General features: G+C 37.5%; 2 protein-coding genes across 7 annotated transcripts in view; one reads left to right on the top strand and one right to left on the bottom strand.

Annotated features, from left to right (window-relative positions):
- Positions 1–7,943, bottom strand: part of mib1 (MIB E3 ubiquitin protein ligase 1) — a 55,612-nt gene extending 47,669 nt beyond the window's left edge. For all 5 annotated transcript variants that reach the window (XM_041991966.1, XM_041991967.1, XM_041991968.1 and 2 more), the window contains exons 1-3: positions 7,058–7,943; positions 5,802–5,973; positions 3,342–3,471 (exon numbers count right to left, since the gene is read on the bottom strand). In XM_041991966.1, the coding sequence (XP_041847900.1) occupies positions 3,342–3,471; positions 5,802–5,973; positions 7,058–7,286 (531 nt within the window). In that variant the 5' untranslated portion in view covers positions 7,287–7,943. The remainder of the gene's footprint in view (positions 1–3,341; positions 3,472–5,801; positions 5,974–7,057) is intronic.
- Positions 7,944–9,343: 1,400 nt separating this feature from the next.
- On the top strand, positions 9,344–23,171 carry abhd3 (abhydrolase domain containing 3, phospholipase). Of its 2 annotated transcripts, XM_041991972.1 has the most exons (9): positions 9,344–9,610; positions 10,587–10,750; positions 13,054–13,236; positions 15,976–16,021; positions 19,499–19,611; positions 19,929–20,102; positions 20,344–20,392; positions 20,473–20,638; positions 21,375–23,171. In XM_041991972.1, the coding sequence occupies exons 1-9, from the start codon at positions 9,449–9,451 to the stop codon at positions 21,554–21,556; spliced, it is 1,239 nt and encodes a 412-aa protein (XP_041847906.1). In that variant the 5' UTR covers positions 9,344–9,448; the 3' UTR covers positions 21,557–23,171. The 2 variants fall into 2 exon arrangements, with proteins under 2 accessions (XP_041847906.1, XP_041847907.1); XM_041991973.1 differs by lacking the exon at positions 13,054–13,236.
- The last annotated feature ends 3,250 nt before the right edge of the window (positions 23,172–26,421 follow it).

Genomic DNA, 26,421 nt, shown 5'->3' with positions numbered 1-26,421 from the left:
TTTTAGACATGATAATGTTGAATACATCATTTACACAGTGTTTTAGAAGAGATTCCAAAACATCGAGATATATACTGTGTATTGGGATAAGGCCCAAAAAAAAAAAAAAAAAAATCAGGATATCACTTATATGCCATATCGCCCTGCCCTTTCCTGACAGAAACAACTTTCAACAATATTTTTTGTTACGGACTTGTTTTTTTTATTAAGAAAAAAACAAGTCTGAGTGAATCTTAGTTCAGCTGAAACAGACAGAGTCACTCCTACCCCCAATTTCCAGCGGGTGCGAGTGTGCTGCGTTATAGCTGCACCGCGGCTGTTCGCAGCCATTTTAGTCAATGGTTTGGTCCATACTGGGTGCGCTGCAGTGTGTGTCAGAAGCATCAAAGAAGCGCCGTTCTCCTGTGATATTATGATCTCGCAGATCCAGCTAGGTGGATTGCACTCATGGGTGCTCCGCTCCTGACACGCTCCCAGTCTGGATTATTGCGCCACGGAGGTTGGAACAAAACTGCGGTGCACATGCACCCAGTGAAAATGAGGGGTTCATTCCTGTTTATCAGAGCAAGACACCTCAGAGGAGAACCTCTAACAAACAGAGAAGCAGGTGCAACTATTTTTCCATTAAAGTCTAATTTAAATAAAAGTACCTAAAATGGCACTTTTAATTTTTAGCTCCACCACATAATACCAATGAGGAGTAATCTGACTGATCCCAAATTAATTCTGAAGCAGAATTAAGTCCTATCTTTTCAGATTGTGGTGGCCAAACCTAAATGTATGCAAAAAATTGTTGTTAATTAGGAGGGGAAGCCAGTGGCGATGGATGGTGATCAAATAACCAACATGAAAAACCCTATATCCATAACTGTTTTGTTTTTTTTCCTTATCTTTTTATAGTTTGTACTTTCAGTACTATACAACTAAGCAATGCTATGCCTATTTTTGTTGCAGGAAAGAGTTAAAGGCTTTTAGTAGTAATTATATAAAATGATGTTATACTATGGGTATAAATAAGCAGTGAGCTACAAGCAGAGGACTACAAAATCTATTCAAATCTGTAAAATAAGATAAGCTTACATTTGCTCTCTACATCACAAGAAATACATTATATTCATAAAATGCAGGGCATCTAGAGAAGAGCTACAGTTGTGTAAATTCATTCTTAAACTAAATGCTGTGCCTGATCTAAATACAACAATCAAACTTAATTTATTTCCAAGCCCATTCCAGAGCTAATTGATTAATGGGCCTTAAAAGGCAATAGTCATGTTAACCTAACAAAACATCTAAGCTGCAGGACATGTAACAGTGGTTTTCTACAGATCACATTGCTTCCAGCATCATAAAACAGTAATGAGATATGCCATTAAATAACACCACAAAATGAAGTATTAAATCGCCAGAAGGGGCTCTTAAAAACTGAATACTCAAGTCTAAACGAGACTAAAATACAAACACTTTCCAGCACAGTTACAGTACGAATCTAAACAGGACATACTAAACAAATGCAGCCTCTTCAGGCATTGTACTATTTTTTAATGATGGAAACATATATTGTACTGAAATAACCTGCAATAAACAAGATGGCTTACAGCCTCTGTAAGTATGAACATGAATCAGCATGAAGCCAAGGTTAGTATTGGTTGCCAGTGAGGTAATCTACACATTTCTATTACCATTCCCATAAGCAAGACCCGACACCCAAATTGAAACTGTTTTTTGTACAGAAACTAGTAACGTTTCTCATCTGCCAGCTGAAGAAAACTTCTGTACAATTACTGATTATCTTATTAATCATGGTAGCATTGTGCACATGCAAGCCTCTTCCTACAACTTTGAGACTATGTACCACAGTGTGCTGCACTTGGTCACAGCTGATAAAGATATAAAAACACATCTACAGCATCTAAGCCCTGTTTTTGTAAAGTTTAAAATAAAAAGTAAAGTAGGCTACTATTAGATTTAGTTCTAGGACTGGGTTTAAAAGAGGCAATTTATCGATTTGAATCTAATACAGTTAAATAAATCTAATACTGATTCATAAAATTTGGAAACTTGGGAGATCGTCCTCTTTTCCGGTAACTGCTTTCGCGTGAATTATCGAGGGGTAGCATATACACTATATATATATATATATATATATATATATATATATATATATAAACACACACAGAGCTGGTTTTGAACTTCCACCTTCAGTAGAGTCAATCTTAAAATTCTTAAAGTTCAGATCTCAGATAATCATCTTCACCTGCCTGAGAGAATTTTGAAAACTCAAATTTTTGTCCAATTTTTCAGCTGTTTTCCGACGCATTCACTCCATACTTTGTCGAAAATGGGATCACCTGTGTGTGTGTGCGCTCACTGCTGTGGACAGAGAGCAGGCGCAGCTATGACATGCTGTCATGTAAATGAAATGAGCTACTAATTGAGAGCCTGCAATCTTAGCGTTAACTGCTAATTTTAGTGGTAATACGCTTCAAAATGCTTTATATGTGAATGTAATCCACACTGGTGAATAAAAACATCTGAATGTCACATTATCTCAGCATTAGAAGCTGATTTTGGACAGAAGTGACACATGAAACCAGTTAGGTATATATAGTAAGATCTCGCTGAGTCTCTGTAAGTCACGCATATGAATATATTCATATGAATATATTAATAATCAATTCAGTGCTGTCATAAATTAGCCAAAATAATACAAACTTATAAGATCAAAAGGACAGTGGTCTGCTTTTGTCCTTGTTTGCTTGTCTACATCACACTTGCATGTTAAGTCAAGCAGTGCTTTTCCTGTTTTGGTTGAAGCTGCTGCACGTTTCAGTCAAACCATATCCTGGGCTGGAAGCTTGTTGTTTCCTCCCAAAGACTGTTAAGTTCAAAAGCTCCTTGAGCTTGCTCTAACACATTCACCAATGTAGATTACACATACTGTCAAGAAAAGAATGCCCATATTTTCCAACAACACCCTTTTGCAGCATTATTTAACTAACCAAACACTAAAAGCTCACCTGCAAAATAGTACATTTGGGAGACTAGTTTTCTCTATTTTTTATTTCTACCAATCTTTGGTCCAGGTTCTTCTAAGTTTCAGTAACACCCACATGTTGTGTTGTCTGTAACAGAAAGCTCAAAGCGACTGAGAACTAGACATGCTTTTATTTGGAAAATAACTTAGATTTTTTTAAAAACTCCTCAAACAGAGCAGCAAGTGTAATATGAGAGACTAAAATCAGTCTTTGTAGACCCCATTCATTCAAACAGACTCATATATCTTAACAAGTATTGGCACAATGGAAAAATGGAATAGAAGGGGCTCTAAGGTTGATGCTTACCTTTCCTCTTCTCCCATTGCCTCCATCCTGGTCCTCCCATTGCCAGTCCACTCCTCTTACAACCCGTCCACCAGCGAAGATCCCTCTGGCTGTGATCTTCTTTGACTTACGACGTGACTCCAAAAGTACTCTGCTCAGATAAAACATTAGCATACAGAAAAAAGCATTATTTTTTGGACTTAAAATGACACTAAACCGGGGTAGTTCACAAGGACTCTGTTGAAACACGTTAACTAATTTCAATTTCAGCCACAAGCAAATATTTACTGCAGAGGAGGTACCAATGCCTGTTCAAAAATTATACCAAACACTTGAGTTTCCATCAATGTTTACATACCAATCATAAATGCAAAGAGCCAAGCGCAAAGATCAGTTCATATTTTTAAATCACAGAAATTAACTATAATGACAGGAAACGCCAACATAGCTGCAAGCCTAGTGAAGTCCTGACCATCAGAGAATGATATGAGCGTTGGTGGACAGAGCATCTGGACAATGTAGGTCTAACCAGTACAGACCGTTTACAGATTCCAACCACTCCCTCTTCAGCATTTAGTGAAAGAACAAAATGTAGTGTAACAAAACACCCCACAACGATGCAAAAGCAGTGTGTGCTGAGAAGACATCATGCCCCCATTGTGCATTATGCAATGTCTGTCTCAAGGGAACTGATGTAGTACTCCATTAAAGAGGCTGGCAGCTGTTGGGCCTTGTTTTTCCATTCACCAAATTTTGATGTTTGGCTGAAACAGGCCTGAAAAAGAAAAGGCATCAGAGTACTGACTGTTTACTGACTGCAAGTAACACCATTTAGTAACTAAGGAGTTATATTAGCTAAAAATGACCATATAATACACTTAGTCTTTAATGTTTAATTTGATTTTTGCTTGTTCTTGTTGATGCTTTTATATCCATTAAAAGCATCTGGTGCAATGTACCAAGTAAAGTTGTCTTCAACATTTTGACTTGGTTTAGTCTATACATTAATTGCCCCATTGGGATAAAATGTCTTTATTTCCCACATCTACCCCACAGTTTTCAGAAGCAAACTTCGGGAGCAGTGAGAAAGGAGGAGGTAAGGAAACAGGAATTACTCCACAGCTTTGGAAAACCCATTGAATTTTCATCATTGGTTTTTGGTAAGACCTAAAAAAAAAATGTTAATTCACATCACATGCACCTACTCTCATATGTTTAATAAACAGTCTCTCATGAAGAAGGAATTCACTGCCACAAAGCCCCTGGTTTGTTTATAACAGATTTTGCTGTAAACAACAACCTCAAATGTTCAGACAAAACCTCAAGTCCAATTCTATTTTAAACAGCTTTATGAAGTAATGAAGTTGGGCTGACACTAGCCAAGCTTGCTGAAAATCATTTCCTGAGTAGTCTTTAGAGTGAGCTTAAAGAAAACTTGTAGAAAACACATTTACTTAAAAACAGGAACACGATTGAAGGGCAGAGTTCTGATAAAAAAAAAAAAAAAAAGTAGTTAAAGACACCAATATAAACTGCCAGCAGCAAATAAAGAGCAAAGGAGAAAATAAGATGGAGCAAAAACATGAGAGAAATGGTAAAAAAAAAAAAGAGTGATAACGAAAACACTGGAATGTATAAGTGTTGGACTGGCATTGCCTGAGAACAGCATAATTTGAAAACACGGTGCAACTTAAAGCTCAAGTTATTCTTATAAAATGATAAGTAAGTAGTTAAAACACTTAGGAATCCAGCATTCAGTAAACCTGTGTTATATTTGTTAAAGTAGGTTGTTTTTAAGCAACCGCCCTCCAGAGCAAGACTTGACTACATATTATCACTTCTTTCTCAATAATAATAATAATAATAATAATAATAACAATAATAACAATACATTACTACAACATTACAATTTCCCTTAAGGGGTAAATACAGCATTTTTCAATCATTTAATTAATTTTATAACAATGCAGTAAGAGGTTACATGCATTGCAAAATTAAATGACAATAAAGAACCACATTTCTGAAAATATAAACCTTCACAGTCATCACAAGTTTTCATAAAACTGCAATATTTTAGGTTTTAGAGAGGTAAGATGGTTGTTTGTATACCTTTTAATAGGAACAAATACAAATAAAAAATAGGGGGAAAAACACAGCTCAAATACACCCTGTAAGTGGTACACTGTGAGTTAATATAATTTTAAAAAGATCTGACTGTATCTTAAAATGAGCCTGAGCAGTTGCCTGGCAACTAAAGGCTGGGAGAATACGGACAGATTCTCCATGCCTAACAGGCAGGGAGTGCAAAAGGCTTTGCAAATGTCGCACACTCACATAAGGTAACATAAAGCCAAACTACCCATTTGGAGAGGCCAACCAATCACAGCGAAGTCACAGCAGGAATTACCTGGCTACTCTAACATTTTAAAAGGGAATTTCAGGTAAAACACAATAATGGCCAATGTTGCCAAGTTAACTAACCTCTCACTGCCTGGGGTAGTGATCCTATAGAACCGGTGTCTAAGGTGATGCTTGTCTCCATGGTAACAGGTGGTGCAGAGGTCGTAATTGGTGCATTCAGCACATTTCCAGCGAATACCAATGATGGGTTGTTGACGGCAGGTGTCACACATGGTTCCATCATGTTTGATACCTGAGAGGGGGCAGTATTTACATGTTATTATTTTTTTGTGAGTACATATCAAAACTGTACATCAGTGATACTATAAGAATATTTTCTTATCAACATATTGAGGAAAAAAACTGCCATGAATATAAATGTAATACATATTGTACATATACGTGTTATCACGTTGTAGTTTTAGATTCAGATAACGTCATACACAATGAAAATCCATATTTTTGAGAGATGTTAAGAACACTGTTTATATAAATGCAAAAGCACAGTTGTCTGCAGCTTATACTTGTTTTATTACAAGATGTATCTCACACTTCAGAACAAGATACGTAACTACAGAAACTACTCATCCACTAACTGCATCAGTAGATGGAAACACAAAACTAAGTGGTAGCTGACAATGGTATATGAACTGAAAGGCATCAATGCATTCAGGTGGTGCTACTTTAAGTATTGTGAGATCAAGCAAAAAAAATCTAAAGAGGTCTTCAAAATGTAAAATATGCACAAATTCAGTATGACTAACGTTTTTCCTTTCTGTGATGTGTGTTCATTCAAAATCATGCCGTGTTATTGGTGGCATCTATAATGTAAAGATGTGTTAAGGGAAAAAATAGCTAATGTTTAAGTATGGTACATAGGATATGCAGTGGCGTGTGTATATGTAAATATGGATATAGAACAAAACAGTGGAAGCCAAATTATGTTTTCTTATGTATTTGAAGGTGGTAGGCTTAAATAAGTTAAGACTTCTTCAAACTCGTTTTTGAACGTGTTGAATTTTTTTATTATTTAAATAGCTGTTTTGTGTTATAACTGATACACATTTTTCTGTTATTGTATTTATAACACGTTTAAAATAAAACATTCATTCATACGTTCAATAGAATCCAACCACACATTTGGCTTTTCAGGTATTCATTATTATAGCAAATAGCTCTAGTATTTGAGTATTCACCAAAAATCCTACAATGAAATTTTTTTAACGGTCTTTTTTTTTTTAATTATGCTGTCGATGCAAACTTCTTATTAATTACTTCTCAGAGAGTTTAGTGTGTCTCTGAGAACTGGGAAAATAAAACCACCAGCGTAAAGTTACCTGTTGGAGCACTGTCTAATATCCTCACGTCGTAGGCTCCGGAACAACGGTAGTTAGCAGCAGTCCCGTTATCCCAAACAACCACCACCTCCTCAGGACTTTCGAAACTCCTGACCGTGCCAACATGTCCCTCTCCACCATCCTGTTTGCCCCACTTCCAGTCAGGTCCGCGGACCACTCTGGCTCCAACTCCTTCCATCATTGCACGGTTATTCCTACCGGTGGTCATTTACAAAACAGATCTCACAGTGCCACCTGAATTCTTACAAATCAACAAGCTAGCAGTCTTTGCTAGCCAGCTATCAGTAATGTGTTAGGCACTGTCCAAATGGAAGCGAGAGCAAGTCCTAACACGAAAAAGACGGGAACAATCCACAAAGCTATCCTGCTAGCCAAGTTAGCTACCCAAGGAGGGTGCTGGATCCTCTTCCAAAAACTACAAGCTATTGTCAACTACAAGCCAGTGCTTGTTCAGCGTTCCTGTTGGAAACAAGCACAAAAAAGTCCAAACAGACTGTAAAGTAGAAACATTGCTAGTTTGCGTAGATCTCAGTACTCAGCAGTCTGTCTTCCACTCTCCTCCAGTTCACACAGAAGAATGCCACCTCTTCAACTTAGCAAGCTAGCGAAAACAGTTGCTAGCGATAGCAATGCTAGCTATACAAATTTGTCCTGGCTTCTTATCTCTGAGGGTGAATGTACTCCTTTGTGTGGTCGCTTATTCTTAATCGTGTTGTGTTGCAGAAGAAAACATCCAATGTTTTGCTTTTGTCTATCCGAGATGGTTCCATAGACTCAACTCAGAATAAACGCGTCGCCATTATAGTCAATCATCGTTCAAGCCCCAGACGAGCAACAACTAGCTACGGAGGTGTACGATTAAACACGAAGATGCGAGGCTTTGTGAAAACAAGCGAGCCCAGTTGCCGTTGCGCGTGCGCATTGGTAACGTGAGGACCATGTGTGGATGAAAAAATAAAAACAGCATCTGTTTAATGTGGAAACGTTGAAATTCCCTACGAAACCAGTTTTTTTTTTGTCAGGGAATGTGAAATAAGATGAGCGTATACATACACTTATAAATATACAGTGTATATTTTGCATTTGTTTTTGCATCATAACAGCTGTTGTAGCAAAAGGCCTTTAGTTCAGCTCATTAAAAATGGAAACAGAAGAAAACAGCCGCAATTTCAACTGACATTAAACCACTGACATGATCAACGCAACATCTAAACTTATTTTAGCATTAGGTTGACATGGATAATAATATCACAACAGTACATCTTTAGTTAAGACTATAAGTAGAGCACAAATTAAATATACATAACTTTCTATGATTTTATGCACAAATTAATGCAAGATATAGAATGAATTCCTGTTCAATGCAATGAACTAATAATCAACTCTGTGAATTTATGGGATCATGTCACAGACAAAAACATAACAGTTCATTACTTATTAATTAATTATTTATTAATTAATTAAAGGAAATCAAATCTTTATGTATTGATATAATCCACTGACTTACAAGAAACACCATGGTTTACCCAGAAAATGAATAAATTAAGGTGCTTTATGTGTTATAGACAAAGATTTTCTTCTTTTGGCCAGTAAATTATATATATTTTAAGATGGCTTGTGAGCTACTAAATGCAAGGTAACCACACAAATGCACTGTAATGGAATCACATCATATTGACAAGCAGAAATTCATAACAGATCTTGTGTGAATGCATACATTAAATGTAGCCTTATAAAAATTCCACAGAAATCTACCTGTTTGAATGCAGGTCTTAAAAGTCTTTACAGTTAGATTCTAACTCAGAAATCCTGTGTGCAAAAGTCCATGTTAGGTAGATAATAGAGTTGCATATAAGGCCCCCCTAAGATTTCATAACATTTTTCAGTTAATTCAATTACCACAAATTACCTTATGGTAAATCTGGAGCAGGTGGTTCCCTGTGAGTCTGTAGCCCCAAGAGCATTGCTCTATTTGTCTGATTAGTCATCAGTTTTAATACTGAACTACTCCTGCATGAAACACAGAAATATTTATAAGGAATCCATGGCAGCTAAGGAAACTTATGCCAAAAAACTGCGCGGATATATCATTGTCTTTAATGAAGCACTGATGTGAGGACATCTGCAGCTTAACTCAATCTGCACATGGTGCATTCCCTCCTGTTGGCTACAGGGGGCGACAGAGTGGCGTTGAGCGGTTGGTCAGGGATAGTGGGACAAAGAGCGCCACCTCTCGCTTATACACATATTCCCCCCCCCATCAGGTCCCCTTGACTCTCTCCTTCTAGTTGGCTCGCAGGCAGACACAGCTGAATTCCAACCGGGCTGGCCGCTGTCCTCGCAGTACGGGGAGACCACAGGAACCTTGCAATGATCTCGCTGGACTTCGATTTCAACATTTTGACAAGGGACCTGTCGCATTATTTGGAAAATCAAGTGAAAGTTGAGCTTTTCGGTTCGGGCGTAGGGCTGTCTTTGGTGCTGGGCTTTAGCGCAGCGTACACCTGCTACTATTTGATATCAGTGGCGAAGGTAAGTTAATGTTGATTTACGTTTTTGTGACCTACCCCTTTGAATGGTCTTATAGCTAATATATTTAAGAGAAAACGCAGTTCACGCTTGTCATAGAGGAGCATCCCAACTGCCATGCTAGTGAGTGATGACAGTTCACCGGTGCGTGTACTGATGGAGGTTTCATTAGGCTGCATCTGCCCGCTGTTGAGTTACCGTTACTGCACATGTGGTAACGAGACACACATTTCAGTCAGCATATTTATCCTCATAAATAATATCACCTGTTTCTAAGTGCGGGACATATGTTTTTATCAGTTTGTAGAAAGACAGTAACAATTAGACGTCGGCATCGGCTAAGCTAGGCTAACATTTCTCTATGTTTGCTAGAAAATGCCGGTGTTACACGAATTGAAGGGTTTTATGTAATCATGCTGAATTGAACTTGAGTGAGAATTGGGGACCCCCTTCCCTCCACCCCCTTCTTGACTTTAAACATCATCAAAACGATGTTTTGTCATGCACAATTTAAAATAGTGTTGTACATAATAAATGTAAATCCATCTTAAGAGCTATTCAGTGCAGTGGAGTGGGGTTAAAAGCTGGATTTCCATCAGGTAATAGTCCAAATTACGCAGTAAGGTACAGTGGTTAAATTATTTAAATTATCTATGCACGGTTAACCTTAACTTTATTATCAGTCTGTGAAACAATTAGTGAAGTTCCAGTAGTCAGTTTTGTGATATATGATGCTCCAGTCATGTAACAGTTCATACACGTTCAAACTATTAGTTATACACACAAATAATTAATGTTAAAAGACAAACATACTATACAGCTTAGAAAAATATTCGCATTTTTTACTTTTGGTGTGGCAAAATTTGGTTTACAACCAGATATTTTTAATGTTTTAAGTGATTTGTTGACACCTGAGAGTGAAAAACAAGAAACATTTTTTTTAAGTTTGTGCCTCACCTCATTCATTTGTGTTTTTCAGAAACCTCAGCTCATCTCTGGGGGTAAGAAGTTTTACCAGTTTCTAAGGGAGCAATGTCCAGTAGTGTCAGAGACCTACTACCCCACCTTTTGGTGCTGGGAGAGTCGCATTCAGACTCTGCTGAGACCCTTTGTCACAGCCAAACCTGGAGTCATCTACAGAAAGTAAGTACTCACATACAAATCAATCAATCAATCAATCAATCAATCAATCAATCAATCAATCTATCTATCTATCTATCTATCTATCTATCTATCTATCTATCTATCTATGATAGCTGAAGGTAAAAGAACTGTGTAGAATTTTAATGTTTGTTCATTTTTGTACTTTATGAATAAGTAAATTTATAGTGTGTGTACATAATTTCTAGATATTTGTACATTTGCAAGTACTCCAAGTTACACACAAAATGGTTTACACTGTTTACAAACCATTTATTACACACACACAATGATATTGAGTGAATTTTCTCTCCATAGACACAGTGACATCTGTTATGTACAGGTCTGGAATCGTCACTGCCCAGCAGCATCCTGAGGCTGAGAAGCCGCACTATACAACTTTTTCATCCGGGACGTAGCGTGATGTTGCAGCAGAGTTTCGCTTTATGCCCTGCGTCACAAGCTAGCACACAGATATAAACACACCAGCCGTTTTGAACGCACACCCTGACTGATTCAGCAAAGAAACGCCAGAAGAAATCAGAGGAAGAGATCAAAAGAAAGTGACAGAACAAGAGATAAGACAAGAGTGAAGATAAGAAAGAGATCACAGTACAGGTGTTAGCAGTCGATAGGGGGCACTTCACTGACAAAACTGTAAAAGTTCTGTAGTGCATCTTTAAACAAGTCATCTGTCTACAAATTTACCCAAATATTTCACGTTAGTTTGTTCTTGATTGAGAAACTGCTCTTGTCTGTTTCTTAGATTTTTTTCTTTCCAGTGTCACAACTAGAAACAAATTCCAGTCTTTGTTCTTAGCTGATCCCGAAAGCTCAGAAGAGAAAGAGATCTTTTATGGTACTTTGCTGGCTTTGGCTGCCTAGTCTGTCCTTTGATAATGTACACTCTGTTGAGGATTGACACTGCGTTCCTTGTTCCCATGTACACAAATGAGATTATATTTAAAACAGATTTGTTTTCCATTACAACACCGCTAAAGCTTATTCATTTGTTTTTACCATATTTTATGCATGTAAGTATAAAATATAGAAGTGTGAAGATGTGGTGTGTTGGTAAAACTTGAAATGGGATGATAAGAGAAAATAATCTTAAATATTCTTTTATCTAAACTTTCTTAACATAAAAACATAACTAAAATGAATTTACTTTACTCAGTTAACACTAGGGAGAGAATAGTAACACCCATAGCTGGAGGAAATCTGTTATGAATCTCTGTACAGGATTTTTGTTTTAAATTTTATTAAGGATAAAAAAAATACCCACTTGTTTATCATTCCTGATAATTCTTTTTTTGTTTTTATTTGCTTTTGTTTTTCTTTTCTTCATTTGAATTATTACTTCCATGAGTGTCTGACCCAAGGAAATTAACACTTCCTCTGCTTTTCTTGGTCTCCATTGTCAAGGAGACAAGTATTCCCATAATGCACAAGGACTGTATCCATACTGGTGCTCACCTATGTTATCAAACCAAGTAAGACTGATGGCCATATTCACTGTGCGTATTATCACGGCTCTTGAGATCATTTAACTACTCCTCTCATAATTAAGTTGTCCAAGGTTGACCCAATGACGAACTGTGAAAACTGTCCCATTTGTCATTGGCTGTCTGGGTGAAATTCCACTCACCTTGTTATCTGAGGGAGGGATTAGCCTCGCGTCCCTTCCCACTTTGTGCTCTGGACACTGAATTGGTCCTCCTTGACTTTAAAGTCTCAGTCTCAGGTGTATATTTCATGGAGGGTCTGTAATTTCATGCTGATGTTTTCACCACAGGCTGACCAAGCTGACTCATCAGCAGCTGTGTGTGGTTTTCTGTGCAGAACAGGTTATACAAGGCTCTAGCACTAGGACAGAATGACCTCATCTACCATGCTCCAGCTGTATAGCCCAGAAATTGATTGACCATAAGTATTTAGTGTTGCAGTGCCCTCTTAGCTTACAGTGTGTTGCAAAGTCCACTGAAAAGACAATTGCAAGGCAAATGAGACAGCTGTCCCTCTGCATTATGTGATGGATGCAAAAATAAAACAGAAGTTTTAAATTGTGCAGAGTTTTAGAGTATTTGAACATTTTTTTCTTTATTTTTCATCAACAGCAATGCATATAAACCTGCATTTACCATTCATAGAAAATATATTTCGTTTTTGATTTTGTGCACATACGCTTGTGTGGATGCAAGTGTTTGAATTGAACAAAGGAAACAGCTACACATACATTTAGAGTTTGAGTATCATTTTCAGAAAGACCCACATTACTGAGTTGCATATCTCACTCATCTCTGCAGTGAGCTTATTAAGGCAGCAGATGGAGGACAGATATCTATGGACTGGTTTGACAACGACGACAGCCTCTCTCATCCCGACCCTGCCACCAGGCCCACTGTTCTCCTTCTTCCTGGTCTGACTGGCACCAGCCGAGAGTCCTACATCTTGCACATGGTCCAACAGAGTCGGGATCTGGGCTATAGGTGGGTGGTCTTGGCTGAATCCCCTGGCTAAGGTCCAGTGCTGAGCAGACATCCAGGGTATTGAATCATAGACCTGAAAAACTCTGTCTCCTGTTTTAATTTGCAGTTTATCTACAGGACAGTGTGTCTGTCCAGTCAAAGACAGAACACCTCTGTAGTCATACTAATATTGATCACAAGGTAGAAATTGACATTGGGTTTTCTAATTGCTTCATTAGGGCATAGGGTTACTTCAGGTGAAGTACACTGACAAACTGAGCCGCTAAACTCTTTGTCAAGAGCTGCTTGTGTAAATAGCCAAACGTAGCACAAGCTTAGAGAATTGCACAAGGAGGCATTTTTTTTTCTGTGTTCTCTGCACTCATTCTTTCACTCAGATTTGGGAAGACATGGGAAGAGAGCCAGACCACTCAGCATCTTCTCCCCTCTCCCTTGTCTGTGTAGTTTAATTAATTACAGCTTATCCTCGTACAAGCTTTGCAGCTTAGTTCCGACCAGCTTCCGTATCCATGCCGCATAGTATGTTTAAGCACTCCACAACTGTGGCCCCCCCTCCTCTTGCCCAACACCCTGCGGAGCATCGCTCTGCTGCTGAGTTACACCGATAGAAACAGCAGGTCTGACTCCGCCAGATAATAGATGACTAGCGGTGAGGAGAGATGCTGATGTTTTTGTCTTACAGTACAAACAAAATTCTCTCTTTTCATATAAGAAACACTTATATAAAATAATTTTATGCCACACTATTATTTTGGAAGAAGAGGTTTCAATATTGTTTTGTCTTACACCCAGGATTTTAAACTATTTTGCATCAACGAAAAAAAGTTTTCACCCTACTTTTGCCAGTAAACCATGAGAAAATATCTGGTGAAGTTATGGACATTTTTACAGATGCTAAAAGAGATTTTTATATTGAGCAACTTTTGGGGGTTTAAATGGGCCACTTAAAAGTTTTATAAACCAGTAATTTTCCATATGTGAACATATGTTAAGCTTGACAGCGAGCTCATCTCTGTAGATTTTTGTCAAAATAAATCCTCCGAATAGACATAAAAACACACTCCCAGTTCTTGTTGTAAGAAAAAAAACTGCATAAATTTAGCAAGACTTTGTACTCTTATTTCACCGCAGCTTTTGCATAGTGCAGTTTTATGGTATTAATTTTGCTGAAGCAGAAGCTGGCATGCAAAGATGCCTCCAAAAGGAAAATGTCCAATATAGCCAGTTTTCAAATGAATTACTAAAAAGAACACGATCTGGTATATACATTATATAAAAATGTAAGAAGTGTGATGACAAATGAGGGACTGCACTTCCATTCTTAAAAAAGTTAATTGATTGCAAAAAAAAGGCCAGCTGGACTCCACATAAATATAAAAGCTAAGAACTTTTCTAAAATGCAATAAAAGTTTGCTTTTCAGAACCTCTATTTAACAGCCCAAAAAATGATTTCCAAGTGTCTTTACTGACCAGCTTCATTATGTGTAGAAAATATAAATACATTTAAATTATGAAGTATACAATTAATTCTGTTGTAGGACATTCTACAATAAGCAGATTAATAATGAGGGTGAGTGTCAGGATTGGGTATAAAAGGAGCATATATTAAAGGTTTTGTCTGTTTTTTTCACAGATGTGCAAAGAAAACATTTGTAATAATAATAATAATAAAAATCTCAAAGCAAGATTTTAAAGAACTTTGTTTTCTAACATCTGCAGAGCGTATTGTGAAAAGATTCAGGAAGTCTGAGGAAATTTCAGTGCATAACTGCTAAGGACAGACACCACTGTAGGATGTATGGGTTTTTTGACCCCTCAGGTGGTACTGCATGAGAAACCATCATGCCATCATGATTAATATACCTACATGGGCTCTGGAGTACCTTGTAAAAACATGTTCCTTCCAAAACAGCTTGCTGTTACATTTAGAAATGTAAAATGAATCTATATCACATAAAGAGGAAATTCTACATCAAATTTATGCATTTTTTTTTCAGTTTTCTGGAAATGAGCTCATCTTTGATGAACATAATGACAATGATTGTTATGAGCAAAAGCTGCAAACGTCTCCTTTGATGAGATGGGGTTGCATTAGTGTCCATAGCATGAATAATTTGTACCATTGAGGTTGAGTTACCTTCCAGAGGTATATACTAGAATTTTGGAGGGGCATGTGTTATCATCAAGGTGATGTCTTTTCTCAAGAGGGAAAAGACTACAGCTTAATGGGTTAAAGCAGTGGTTCTCAAACTTTTTACCGTGGAGGAATAAGCATTCCCAGGCCTCCCTGCCACTATAAATATATATATATATATATATATATATATATATATATATACAACTTCCCTAATAATTACATTAAACTATTACCAATTACTTTAGCTCTACATGTGCATAGAAAATGTATTTTTAAGATAAACAAATGATCTATTATATAATTAACCATACACTGGATTGTTTAAAGTGAAAATAAACTTAGAGAGTGATCTGTCCATTAGTCTACACGGAGACATGGGAATGAATTGTGTTTTTGCCAGTTTAATGCTTAATTTTTAAGCGTAAGAGTTCAAATTCTTAAAAAAAAAAACATATCAATAAAACAAGAAACATATGAAATTAACTATTTATTTTTTGTTCTGAAACTACTTTAGTTTAATGTAAGCAGCAGCAGCAGATAAAGTGATCTGAGGAATTAGTTACCATGAATACTAACAAGCATATTTGTTTGGTGTTTTTCAGATGTGTGGTATTCAACAACAGAGGGGTTTCAGGTGAAACACTACTGGTGAGAATTTACATTTTTTTTTTTACAGTTTTCAAAATCTTGCTCTGTTATTACATTTCTTTATCTTCCTTGTACGTGTTCGAAGGGGCAGCCTTAAAAGAACAGTTAGAGGCAGCCAGCAGAGAGCATGTCTGCTGCACACGCGTCACAGACCGACAGAAAGCCTAAGTGGGCAGTGCTCAACTAGTGTTGTTGCACTGCAGGGATTAAGTTGCAGGCACATACTTTATTTTAATGCAGATCCACAGAAATATGACCTTGCCAAACACGTGTTGCTCTGACACCTGGCTGGCTTAATCTGACCTTTTACCCCCGGGTATATTTAGCCAACAAAATGGTCCCAGACTCCGCATAGCTGCCCAAGCCATGAGCATTCCTGCTTTAGAACAAAGACACATTCTTCATGGAGGGCTGTATTCCCCTGATGTAGTCATACTGTACCGTCACTACCAGATAGATTTCATCCAAAGCACGATTGTGTTTAATCATTTGTAGGGATTGTCCACAATCAATCTAATGTTCCTCTTAGAGGGTATAAATCTGAATCTGTGTGTGACTCATCTTGTGCTGCTGTCATTGGTTTATTCTCTTTGTTTCAAATATTACAAACAATAAAACAAAGTGCCCAATATCACTCAGTTTGATTTAAATCTCTTTTGTCCTGCGGGTCACATCTAGATTTTAGATGACTCAGCTGTATTTAAATAAAAAGTAGAGTTGGACCCTGTAACCTTGGCACTGGATCAAATACCGGTGGTAAAGGAAGGAATTTTCACCCTCACTATAGATGATAGGAACTGTGCTATAATGTATGCAGATTATTTAGCCTTCGTACACTTTTGTCACTGCTTTCTCTGTGTTCAGTTAGAATGAATGTCATCCATTGTTTAAATTGGCAAATGCTTCTAAATGACCCGCTGTGTGCAAGATCCACCCTGCTGCAACGACTATGTGCTTGTTTTCCATTTCAAGATCTTCAAACGCCTGCATGCTGCACTCATGTGTAGATTAGCTGGGCAATTTGATTCTGATTATTTGAATTCCATCTTAAATTTATCAATTTTTTATTTGTGAAATCTGCAGTCTCTGAAGCCATGGTCTTTTTTTCAAGTCTAACAGAGGAACAGTCAGTGAAGAAAAAACAAAACAAAACAGGAATTCAGTCTAGCTGAGTTTCTTCTTGAATCTTAATTTAGGGGACTTTAGTAGCTGAACGCCACCCTAAGAAAAAGCGCTTGTTAAATGGGTTCCATCGGGGTCAAGCTGGCTTGTTTTAAATGTTAAGTAACCTGCGCTGACTGATAAAACTGTTGTAGAGAGCACTTCAACCTGCTTTTCCCAAGAAACAAGCATTTTCTGTGAATGTGTGAATAGCTGCAAAATAAAAAACACTCTAGAGAAAACACATCGGGGACATATTGATGCTTATCTGTAAACATGGTCAATCTGTTTAATTAATATGTATCCTCTTCTTTTCTCACAACCAAAACTTAGTGTTGAATAAATGTCTCTTGTATTTGGATGCAATACACTGAGAGGTTAAAAAAATGTCTTTGTAATGGGCTCACATTGAGCCGGCTGCTGAGCCCTACCTGAAGCTGTTGCTGAATAGCTGCAGTGTAGTGTTACAGTTCAGTCCCGTGCTGCAAATTAAAACAGCTTAAATGTCTAACTGACAGGTTCAGATTATTATTATAAGTGTTTGATGTCATTATGGAAAGAATGGCTTTAGAGAAAGGTCTTTTCATTTATGTTTCACCTCTTCTAGTCTCAGCTGTGTCATCACTTTCACTGTCTGTTATGTCATATGACATTTACAAAAGGCAAACCCCCGGCATATTCCCTCATGCCAGGCCAAATATTTAGCTGATTTTCAAGAATTTGGAGGGGACATTAGAAGCTGATGCCCATCACTTTGAGCTGCATCTGTAAGTTATTGGCATAGAGAGAAATAACAGGAGTAGCTGGAAAAGCTTTATATTAAACTAATAGAATTAACTTTTCTCTGACAAAAGTCATGTCAATCTAAAGCACACACACTGGTCTCCAATGCACAGGAAAAATCCCACATTTAAACCAAAAACCTGAGTGTTTTGTAAAAGTTCTCTATGAACGTTACTGTGGCTCAAAATTGTCTTGCCATACTGTACAAAAATATAAACTGCAGCTGTGAAATTATTAAAATGTTTAATCAGATTAATCACAGCTTACAAATGAATTAATCACGATAAATCACTATCTGAAGTTTGCCAGTTTTTACTGCTAGCCAATGCATACAAATATTTAGTGTTAACTGACCTTCCCTTGGGTAAACATCATATGTCCAAGGGTCAGTAAATGCAGCATGTAATGTACTTCCATATGTTGTGCTGCATCATCTCTACCATGTTCTAATCATAATGCAAAATTCATACAGCATTAGCTCACCAACCATATATTCTGTCAGCACTTTTTTTATACACACCTCCCGCCAGACTTCATTAATACCATTGCAATGGTTTTTGTGCCTAGTGATGAAAAATGCATAACTAAAAAAGGAACATAGGGCAAAAGGTTAAATGATAGAGGCTTCTTCACTGTACAACCTAAATCTAACTTTAACCTATAATCCCTGATTTAGGAGAAAAGTGCCTCAGTCTTTAAACCACTGCTCGTGAATAGTAGCACTTTTGGATGATCTATCTTTAGATTTTTTATTTTGTTTGGGCAACATTAAAGAGGATATTTAATTATTCATTGCAGAACACTAAAAAAGTTTATTAATATTTATTCATATTTTATATAAGCTGAAAGCAATAATTCATTAGCATTTTTAGTAAAAAATTACTTTATTTTAATACTGATTCATAATCTATGTAGATAGAGAATATAATCTGAGTCCACATGGACTCATTTAAAAATTTAATCCAAGACCAGAAGAAAGTTTGGACTTTAACTTTTGGTTTTGGTTCTATTTGTTTTAGTTTTTGAGTTGGTGCTTCTTATAGCTGTTTTCTAACGTTTTCTAATTTTTCTTCTGTTGATTCATTTTGCTGTTAGATTAGTCTTGTAGTAATGTACAACATCAGCATATTATATAATTGCTTGTAATGAAGATTGTGACCCACTTGAAATATCACATTTGCCAACATACGTAGTTCAAAGTGTGTTGTACTCTCTCTCTCTATATATATATATGTATATATATATATACATATATATATATGTTGTAGCTGTAATAATTGTCCCAGATGTGCAAATTCTTCTTATTTTTCACTTGTATTTTAAGTCTCTGCTGTGCAGTGTACAATAACTTCATTTCTAAATAACATTTGTTATTTTATTTGGTTTCTTTTGAATTGGACCACATTTAGAAATACTTATGTATTATTGTAAACATTTCACTATTCTCACCACTCTTCTGTTGCTGCCTAATGATGAATCTTACTGGGAAGAAGTAAGATGAGAAAAGCCTGACTATATTGTTGTCCTACTCAGACTCCGAGGACCTATTGCGCAGCCAACACAGAGGATCTGGAGACTGTTATAGAGCACATCAAGAGAACCTATGAAGCTGCTCCAATCATGGCTGCTGGCGTGTCCATGGGAGGGTAAAGAAACATTTGAGATCTGGCAGATGCTAATAATAAATGAATAAATCTTGAAGATGGACAAGAGAACATCTCTTATTTTGTGTTGGAGACAAATATGAACATTACACCCTGAGTGACATGGCAGTATTATACAGTCTCTCTGTGTTAGTTTGGACATGTCAGTACTTTAATTTTATGCCAGTCGTTCAGTGCTGCATGCCAGAGACTGTGTTTTTCAGTGCACGGCACTAATCCCTTGAATTGAGGGATTGGTCTGAAATGGAATCTGTGTTTTCCCCGTCTGTTCCTTCAGCTCTCCCTCTTTCCATATTCAGGATGATGCTGGCCAACTACTTGGGGCAAAAGGGCCTGAAAACCTGCCTGAAAGGGGTTGTAGTTTTCTCAGCAGGCTGGGATGTATTTGAGTGCACAGCGTCACTGGAAAAACCCCTGGACCGTTTCCTCTTCAACTCCTACCTCACCAGCTGCCTACAAGCCTCTGTGCACAGGTCAGCCAGGGCCAAAGTAGGATTAACACGGCCACTAACACTCTGCAATCACACAGCTCAGTATTTTAGATTTTCAATTTAAAGTTTGCCATTTTGGGAAATGTTTTACTTATCCTGTGCAAATCAAATGAACAAAGCCTGCAAACACTTCAGATTTTATTTTTACCACCCATATGTGTTATTAAGGGCTTGATATATACATATAAGGTAGTTATAGTTTCACCGAAGTTATTTCTTGCAGACACAGACCAGTGCTCGAAAAGTGTTACGACATTGATCATGTTATGAAGGTAGGGATTTTTTTTCACCCACATTAAGCTATTTTATTTAACATGAAATAGAATTTAATCATTTTGCTGGATCACTACAGGCAAAGACCATCCGAGAGTTTGACGAGAGGTTCACCTCCATAATGTTTGGTTATCCTACTAATGATGACTACTACCGTGATGCCAGTCCTATCCACAAACTGAAATCTGTGCAGGTGCCAATGCTGTGTCTGAATGCTGCTGATGATGTCTTTTCTCCATCTCATGGTGAGTCTGCAGAAGTCTCAGCTGTTTTTTTTTTTTTGTTTGTTTGTTTTTTGCACAGTTTCACGTCACCACCACCAAGTTAATCTGGTGGCAGGCTTGTTGATGCAGCAAAAATATCGGCTTGAGTAATGGAAATATACAGACACAGGTGCCAGATCTGCTTATTATAAGTGACTGTGGGTCTTTTTTTTTTTTTACAAACGTTGATTGAAGCGGGATGCTGGATTTTGGTTTGTTTTTTATATAGTGGTATCTTATCCAGCTGCAGTAGACCTCTGATGAGCAGGAGGTGATGATACCTACTGTACTAAAGTGGGTGTAAGGACAGAGGAATGAATTATTGCATCTGGACCTTATTAATAAACGAGCAGTCAGATGGGGATTTTTGCCCCACAGTCTTTTTTAACTCCTCTGAAATCCTCCCTCGTGTTTCATTAAGGTCAAGGCAGCTACAAATGGACCCATCCATAACTGAGCAAAATATATAATAAGTACAAAACAGAGTAGGAGATACAAATAATTACATCTCTGAATTCAAAATAGTTAGAAACTAGCAGACCTGTTTATATTCAGCAGCCAGGCCCGATCCTGTTTTTGCCCTTTGTGCAAATGTGCATTACTTACAACACTACAGTATTTTAGCACCGTTTTTGTCAGTGAGTCATACATTAATTAAGACAACTCATCAAATATAATTTATGTCTGACAGGAAATTAACTCTCAATTTTATTTGCAGCCATCCCGGTGGAGGCAGTGAAGCAGAATCCAAACCTGGCGTTGCTTATCACCTGCCGTGGCGGCCATATTGGTTTCCTGGAAGGGCTTTGGCCACGACATAGCACTTATATGGACCGAGTCTTCAAGCAATTTGCGAAAGCGGTCATTGAACAAGGCAGCCGACTCAAAGACCTCTCCTGATAAAAAAGCTCAACGTCCAGTTTTATGTATGTTACTTCCTTTCTTTCTTTCCTTCCTTTCTTTTGTCTTTCCCTCTTTCATCTTATTTCTCTGCATTCTGGCTTCTATTCCTTTTCATTACATTCATTTCTCTTCCTACCATTGTCCTTTCTTTAACCATTTAACCTCACTCCCAACCTATATCCACTCTTTATTCCTTTCCTCAGCACCAGTTCCTATTGAACTTTTTTTTTTCATGCAGCAGCTATACTTTATCTGGGCAATGCATCCATCCGTCCCATTCCTTTTTCTGCCACAAGCAAAAAAGTATTCTGTATTATTTGAAGGGCACATTATTGAATGCAGCATTTGTGCTGGGCTCAACGTTTAGTTATTCCATTCATTGAGCAAGTCTGTAATCGTGTGCTCCAAGACAAGCTGCTCATGTCCGTGCTGAGATGCTAAATCTGCGCTTATACTGTTTAATTACTGTAGCTAGCTAAAGATTTATGTGATTACCTTGTGCAATCATTTTTTGAACTCAACAAAAATATTGTCCATGAAAATCCTTTTTTTAAACATCCTGTAGTATTTAGTATTTATATCCGTCTTTTAAGTAATAACTTAATGTGTGAGCTACACTTCTGTGCTGTCTTTCAGAGAGTTGGGAGGGCTGATTATACTAGTTTTTAAATACGTATCGACCATCAGGATGCCTTTAGATAAGCACAGTATGGAGACTGGAACCAGGAAGAATAAAAAAGCCTACTTATCAAAAACTTTAAAACTAATAAGTTAGATGTTTCTTTTAAATAAATATTATGAATTGACAATCTATTTTTGGAGACTGTACATTTTAAGGCCCAAGTAGCAAAGCTGCATATGGATCCATTGTCTTATTCGTTATCCTCCTTTGCTGTTGGACCCTGTGGACAGTCCGAGTTTGAGGTGAAGCTGATCCACCTTCACTGTACATTGTATCCTGTGTAAAAAAACAGGAGTTGAAGCGCGATTTGCCATTAAAGTACTAATGAGCAAGCAATACAGTCATTTATGTCAAAGACGACCTGCCATTGGGGAAAATGTTCCTCCACATAATTACGCCATCGTCCATTAGCTGATGCTGCAGAGCTGGCTTACTGTGTGCAAGCACACTGATGCAGCACTGAGCTGCATCATTAATATGTGAAACGAGGTTATGGTGTGACCTCAAACTATGTTTAAAAAAAAAAGGCAAATTTTTTTGGGTTGTCTGCCTTCACCAAAAATACAGATGATGATTTTCAAAAGCATAATCACCGTACAAGTCAAATCAGCAACAAAGTTGCTAAACGGAAAGCAAACGGGTATTTGGTAATGCTTAATTCTTTCAAATTCAAACTTGGTACTAGACCCTGTTGGAATAAGCACTAAAAAGAATGCAATATGTGACTTTTAAAAAGTCCTGCAAAAAGCAAACAGAGTTTCTCCTGGTCATGTTTCTCTTTCACACAAATATGAAAGACTCAGCTAAAACAATCTTTTTTAAAAGAAACAAGGGTTGCTGACAGATATTAACATTTTAAAACCATTTTGCTCTTATCTCTGCACCTATTTCCTGTATTTCCATCAAAATTTGTGTATTGACTCTGATTTTTGAAGTGGTCTAAAAGCATGCACCTCCTGTCCCTTAGGTGGGACTGTAATCGCCAAAGTATGTGTATTTTTTAATTTATTTATTTAGTATTTTTCTTTTGTTTGTTTTTGTTGTGTTTTTATTACAAATTAAAATCAGCATCATATATAGCTCTGGAAAGAAAAGAAGAGACCACTTCTATCTACTCTCACATCAGCATCTCTGAGTATTACTACCAAAAACTAAATTCCTACACAAGCACATCTCATTCTGCTTTATGAGGACAACATGAGGGCGAAAACATCCTTGACCACAAACTCATCACTGAATAACCATAGGCTGCAGTCAAGTGACCGTCAAACAGTGGCAAACTGAGACTGAGATGAAGTGTACGGCAAGAACAACTGGAAACAGGCTCTCACAGGGAGGACTGGAGTCATGCTAAACTGACCTTAATCGGTGAGAAACAAAGACCTCCTACTGAGGTCTGAAAAAGACCACAGGAACTGAACAGTAGAAGAAGAGAGTAAAGTCTAATTTTCAGCTTTGCCCAACACCTATTCATTTTATGGCGAGAGGGAGACACAGTGTCTCGCACTGACTGTTTAATATAAAGGAGGATCAGTGATGATCAGTGGGGGTTCCAGCAAGACTGGAATCAGGAAGATGTGCCTTTGTGAAGGACTCCCCAACTCAGTAGGACCATCCTCCATGCCAAACAGCCAGGGAAATCAAAGTCTGGATGGAGGATCACCACATCAAGAGCCTGTCATGGCAGCTCAATCTCCAAAACTGAACCCTGTTTAAAACATCTGGAATGACATCAAAAGGAAGATGGATGGTCACAGACCATCAAGCAGAGCTGAGCAGTTTGATTTTTGTAGAAAGAATGTAAGAAAGTTACCCTACAGCTATTTAAATAGTTTGAGCAGTGGTCTCTTATTTTCTTCCAGGACTGTATATCCAAGCATTTGGTGCCATGTAGACGGTGTCCTGCCAAACTACTCTGCCCCTTCATCGCTGCTCGCAGCTGTATTTGCACTTAGATTTTCAATTAATGAAACTTGTTTAAACAGGTTACAGAACATTAGATCGACAAGTGATCCAAGCTCGTTTCCTCCTGCTTCCAGTCTGTAGCTAATAAACCTACTGCTGACTGTAGCTTCACATTTAACAAACATACCATAGAGTGGTGACAGTCTCTCAACTGACTCTCAGCAAGAAAGCAAATTAGCACATTTTTGTGTATTTTATTTGTAGAAACTTCTACATGCACTTTTATTTTCACTCCTTCTAGCTTCATGCACCAAATAGTTTTCCAAATGGATGATAGGAATAAAATTTCATCAGTGACAAGGAATGTAAAATTGCACCATTTAAGTTGATGCTACCATGCCTCTAATTCCTTAATCAAAGGCACTAATTTCATTAGAGATATGAAAATATATCCCAAAGGCCTAACAGAGCAGTATATGAATTCCATGAGGTTTTGTTTGTGAAAATGTTGGTTGGTTGTGTAAGTATGTCTGAGGGAGGTTGACACAGTGAAGTAAAAGAATACAGGAAGACAAGGTGCACTTATTGGCTGTCTGAAGTGGTTGATGCTGCTTTACAAGACACATAGCTCTATTGTTAGTGGTTTCCTGTCCTTTTTGCTCTCTTTTGCCAACAATGATCAAGGCTCTGGCTACCATGAATGAGTTGGCATCAGTGAATTGAGCAGATCTGATGGGCAGCTGGACTTCTAGTAACGCTTTGCATGAGGGATTTTGACTTCCTGTGCAATTTTAGTGTTCAAATTTATTTTTCTGCAGTGTTCATTAAGTTGCATGTGTCGTCTAGGTCATCATGTCCTGAGCCTCAACATAACATTGTAAGCTGTAGCACAAAGGACATGATTGTTCTGTTTGTTTGTTTTTTGTTTTTTTTTATAGAATGCTGCATTTCATTTTCTACACTACATAAAAAAAACATTGTTTAACATGTGCAGCAATAAAGTTTTAAATTTAAAAGCTGTCTTGATGGTATGAGTGCTAGTATATTCACATTATAAATTTAAGTGTAATATGCTGTATTTATTAAAATTATTAAACAAAGTCTAGCTCATCTTGTCTCCTGTTTCCATTACTTCTGCTTGCAATGCCTTTCTAGACTAGACTGTAGACTCATCATAACTAACTTCAGCTGCTTTTTCTCTCTTTTTTCTTCGATTAGGGATAATCCAGCAGCAAAATACAGACTGTATTTGCATTACACCATATGAAATTCGACACTCACTTAAGGTTTAACTTATACAGAGAATCTTCTGTAGTCTCAGAATCAACACCTGAGGATAAAGCATTCGATAGTCAAGCATTTGATCCTGTTTACAGCATGACCGGTGTGTCACAGCAGGGTCACAGTATCCCCTCTTGCATTAGTTTTTTGTCCCTGGAATTGACACAATCCACACTCGCTGGCTTAGGGGCTGATATGATATGCTTCGCTGCAGTGGTAGATGTTATCCACGAGAGGCTAACTGTAATCCTCCAGCACTCCACTTACCTACAGTCCAACTGTATTAAGCCCACAGACAGATGAGCTTTGGTTTTAGCTTGATGATTCAGGCATGCCTGTGAGTAATTAGACTGCCAAGAGGGATAAGCAGTTTACTCTTGGTTACCCATCAAACTGATATTGAATAGCAAGAATCCCTTTGTCAAAAATATTGATATCTAAGGACATGTGCCCCACATATTAATGTTTATTAAGAATTGAAAATCAACAATTTTATATGCTAAATTAAAATTAAACCAAATATTTTACTGTTGTAAACGTGATATTTTTATAATATCTGTGTTTGAATGGAGTGTAACATGACTCCCATCCAGAACTGGTTGATGATTCTGTAAAAAATGACACAGAATTTGGCAAAAGTTTGGCCAAAAGGTTAAATTTAAAAACTGCAAGTGAAGTTACAGCATGATGGAGAGAGCCCACCTTTGTCACAAATAAATCGCTTGGGACAACTAAAGTCTTTTGAGGAACATCTCTTGGGCTTAGAAGACAATTTTTTCCAGCCATTCCCAAAAGAGTAGTTATGATGAGCAGGAATAGGTGTCCAACGTGCTCTTTCTTTCACTCTTTCTTATCCCATCCTGACAGGAGCTGGCTGAAAATAGCCATGTGTCATATCACACAGGGGTTGTAGGTTGATGGAAAGTGTGTTCTAATATTACTTCACAGAAATAGTCCTGTCCCTGGACCAAAAATGCCCCTTTGCCCTTACAGT

Source organism: Melanotaenia boesemani, chromosome 8, assembly GCF_017639745.1.
Source record: "Melanotaenia boesemani isolate fMelBoe1 chromosome 8, fMelBoe1.pri, whole genome shotgun sequence".
Lineage (NCBI taxonomy): Eukaryota > Metazoa > Chordata > Actinopteri > Atheriniformes > Melanotaeniidae > Melanotaenia > Melanotaenia boesemani.
This window is presented reverse-complemented; position numbering and strand designations above follow the sequence as displayed.

Excerpts from the sequence above, each read along its gene's own strand:
- abhd3 (XM_041991972.1), top strand. The coding sequence starts at position 9,449 with ATGATCTCGCTGGACTTCGATTTCAACATTTTGACAAGGGACCTGTCG. Across the intron at positions 16,022-19,498 it reads TTTCAGGTGAAACACTACTG|ACTCCGAGGACCTATTGCGC; the intron begins GTGAGAATTTAC and ends TGTCCTACTCAG. Across the intron at positions 20,639-21,374 it reads TGTCTTTTCTCCATCTCATG|CCATCCCGGTGGAGGCAGTG; the intron begins GTGAGTCTGCAG and ends TTTTATTTGCAG.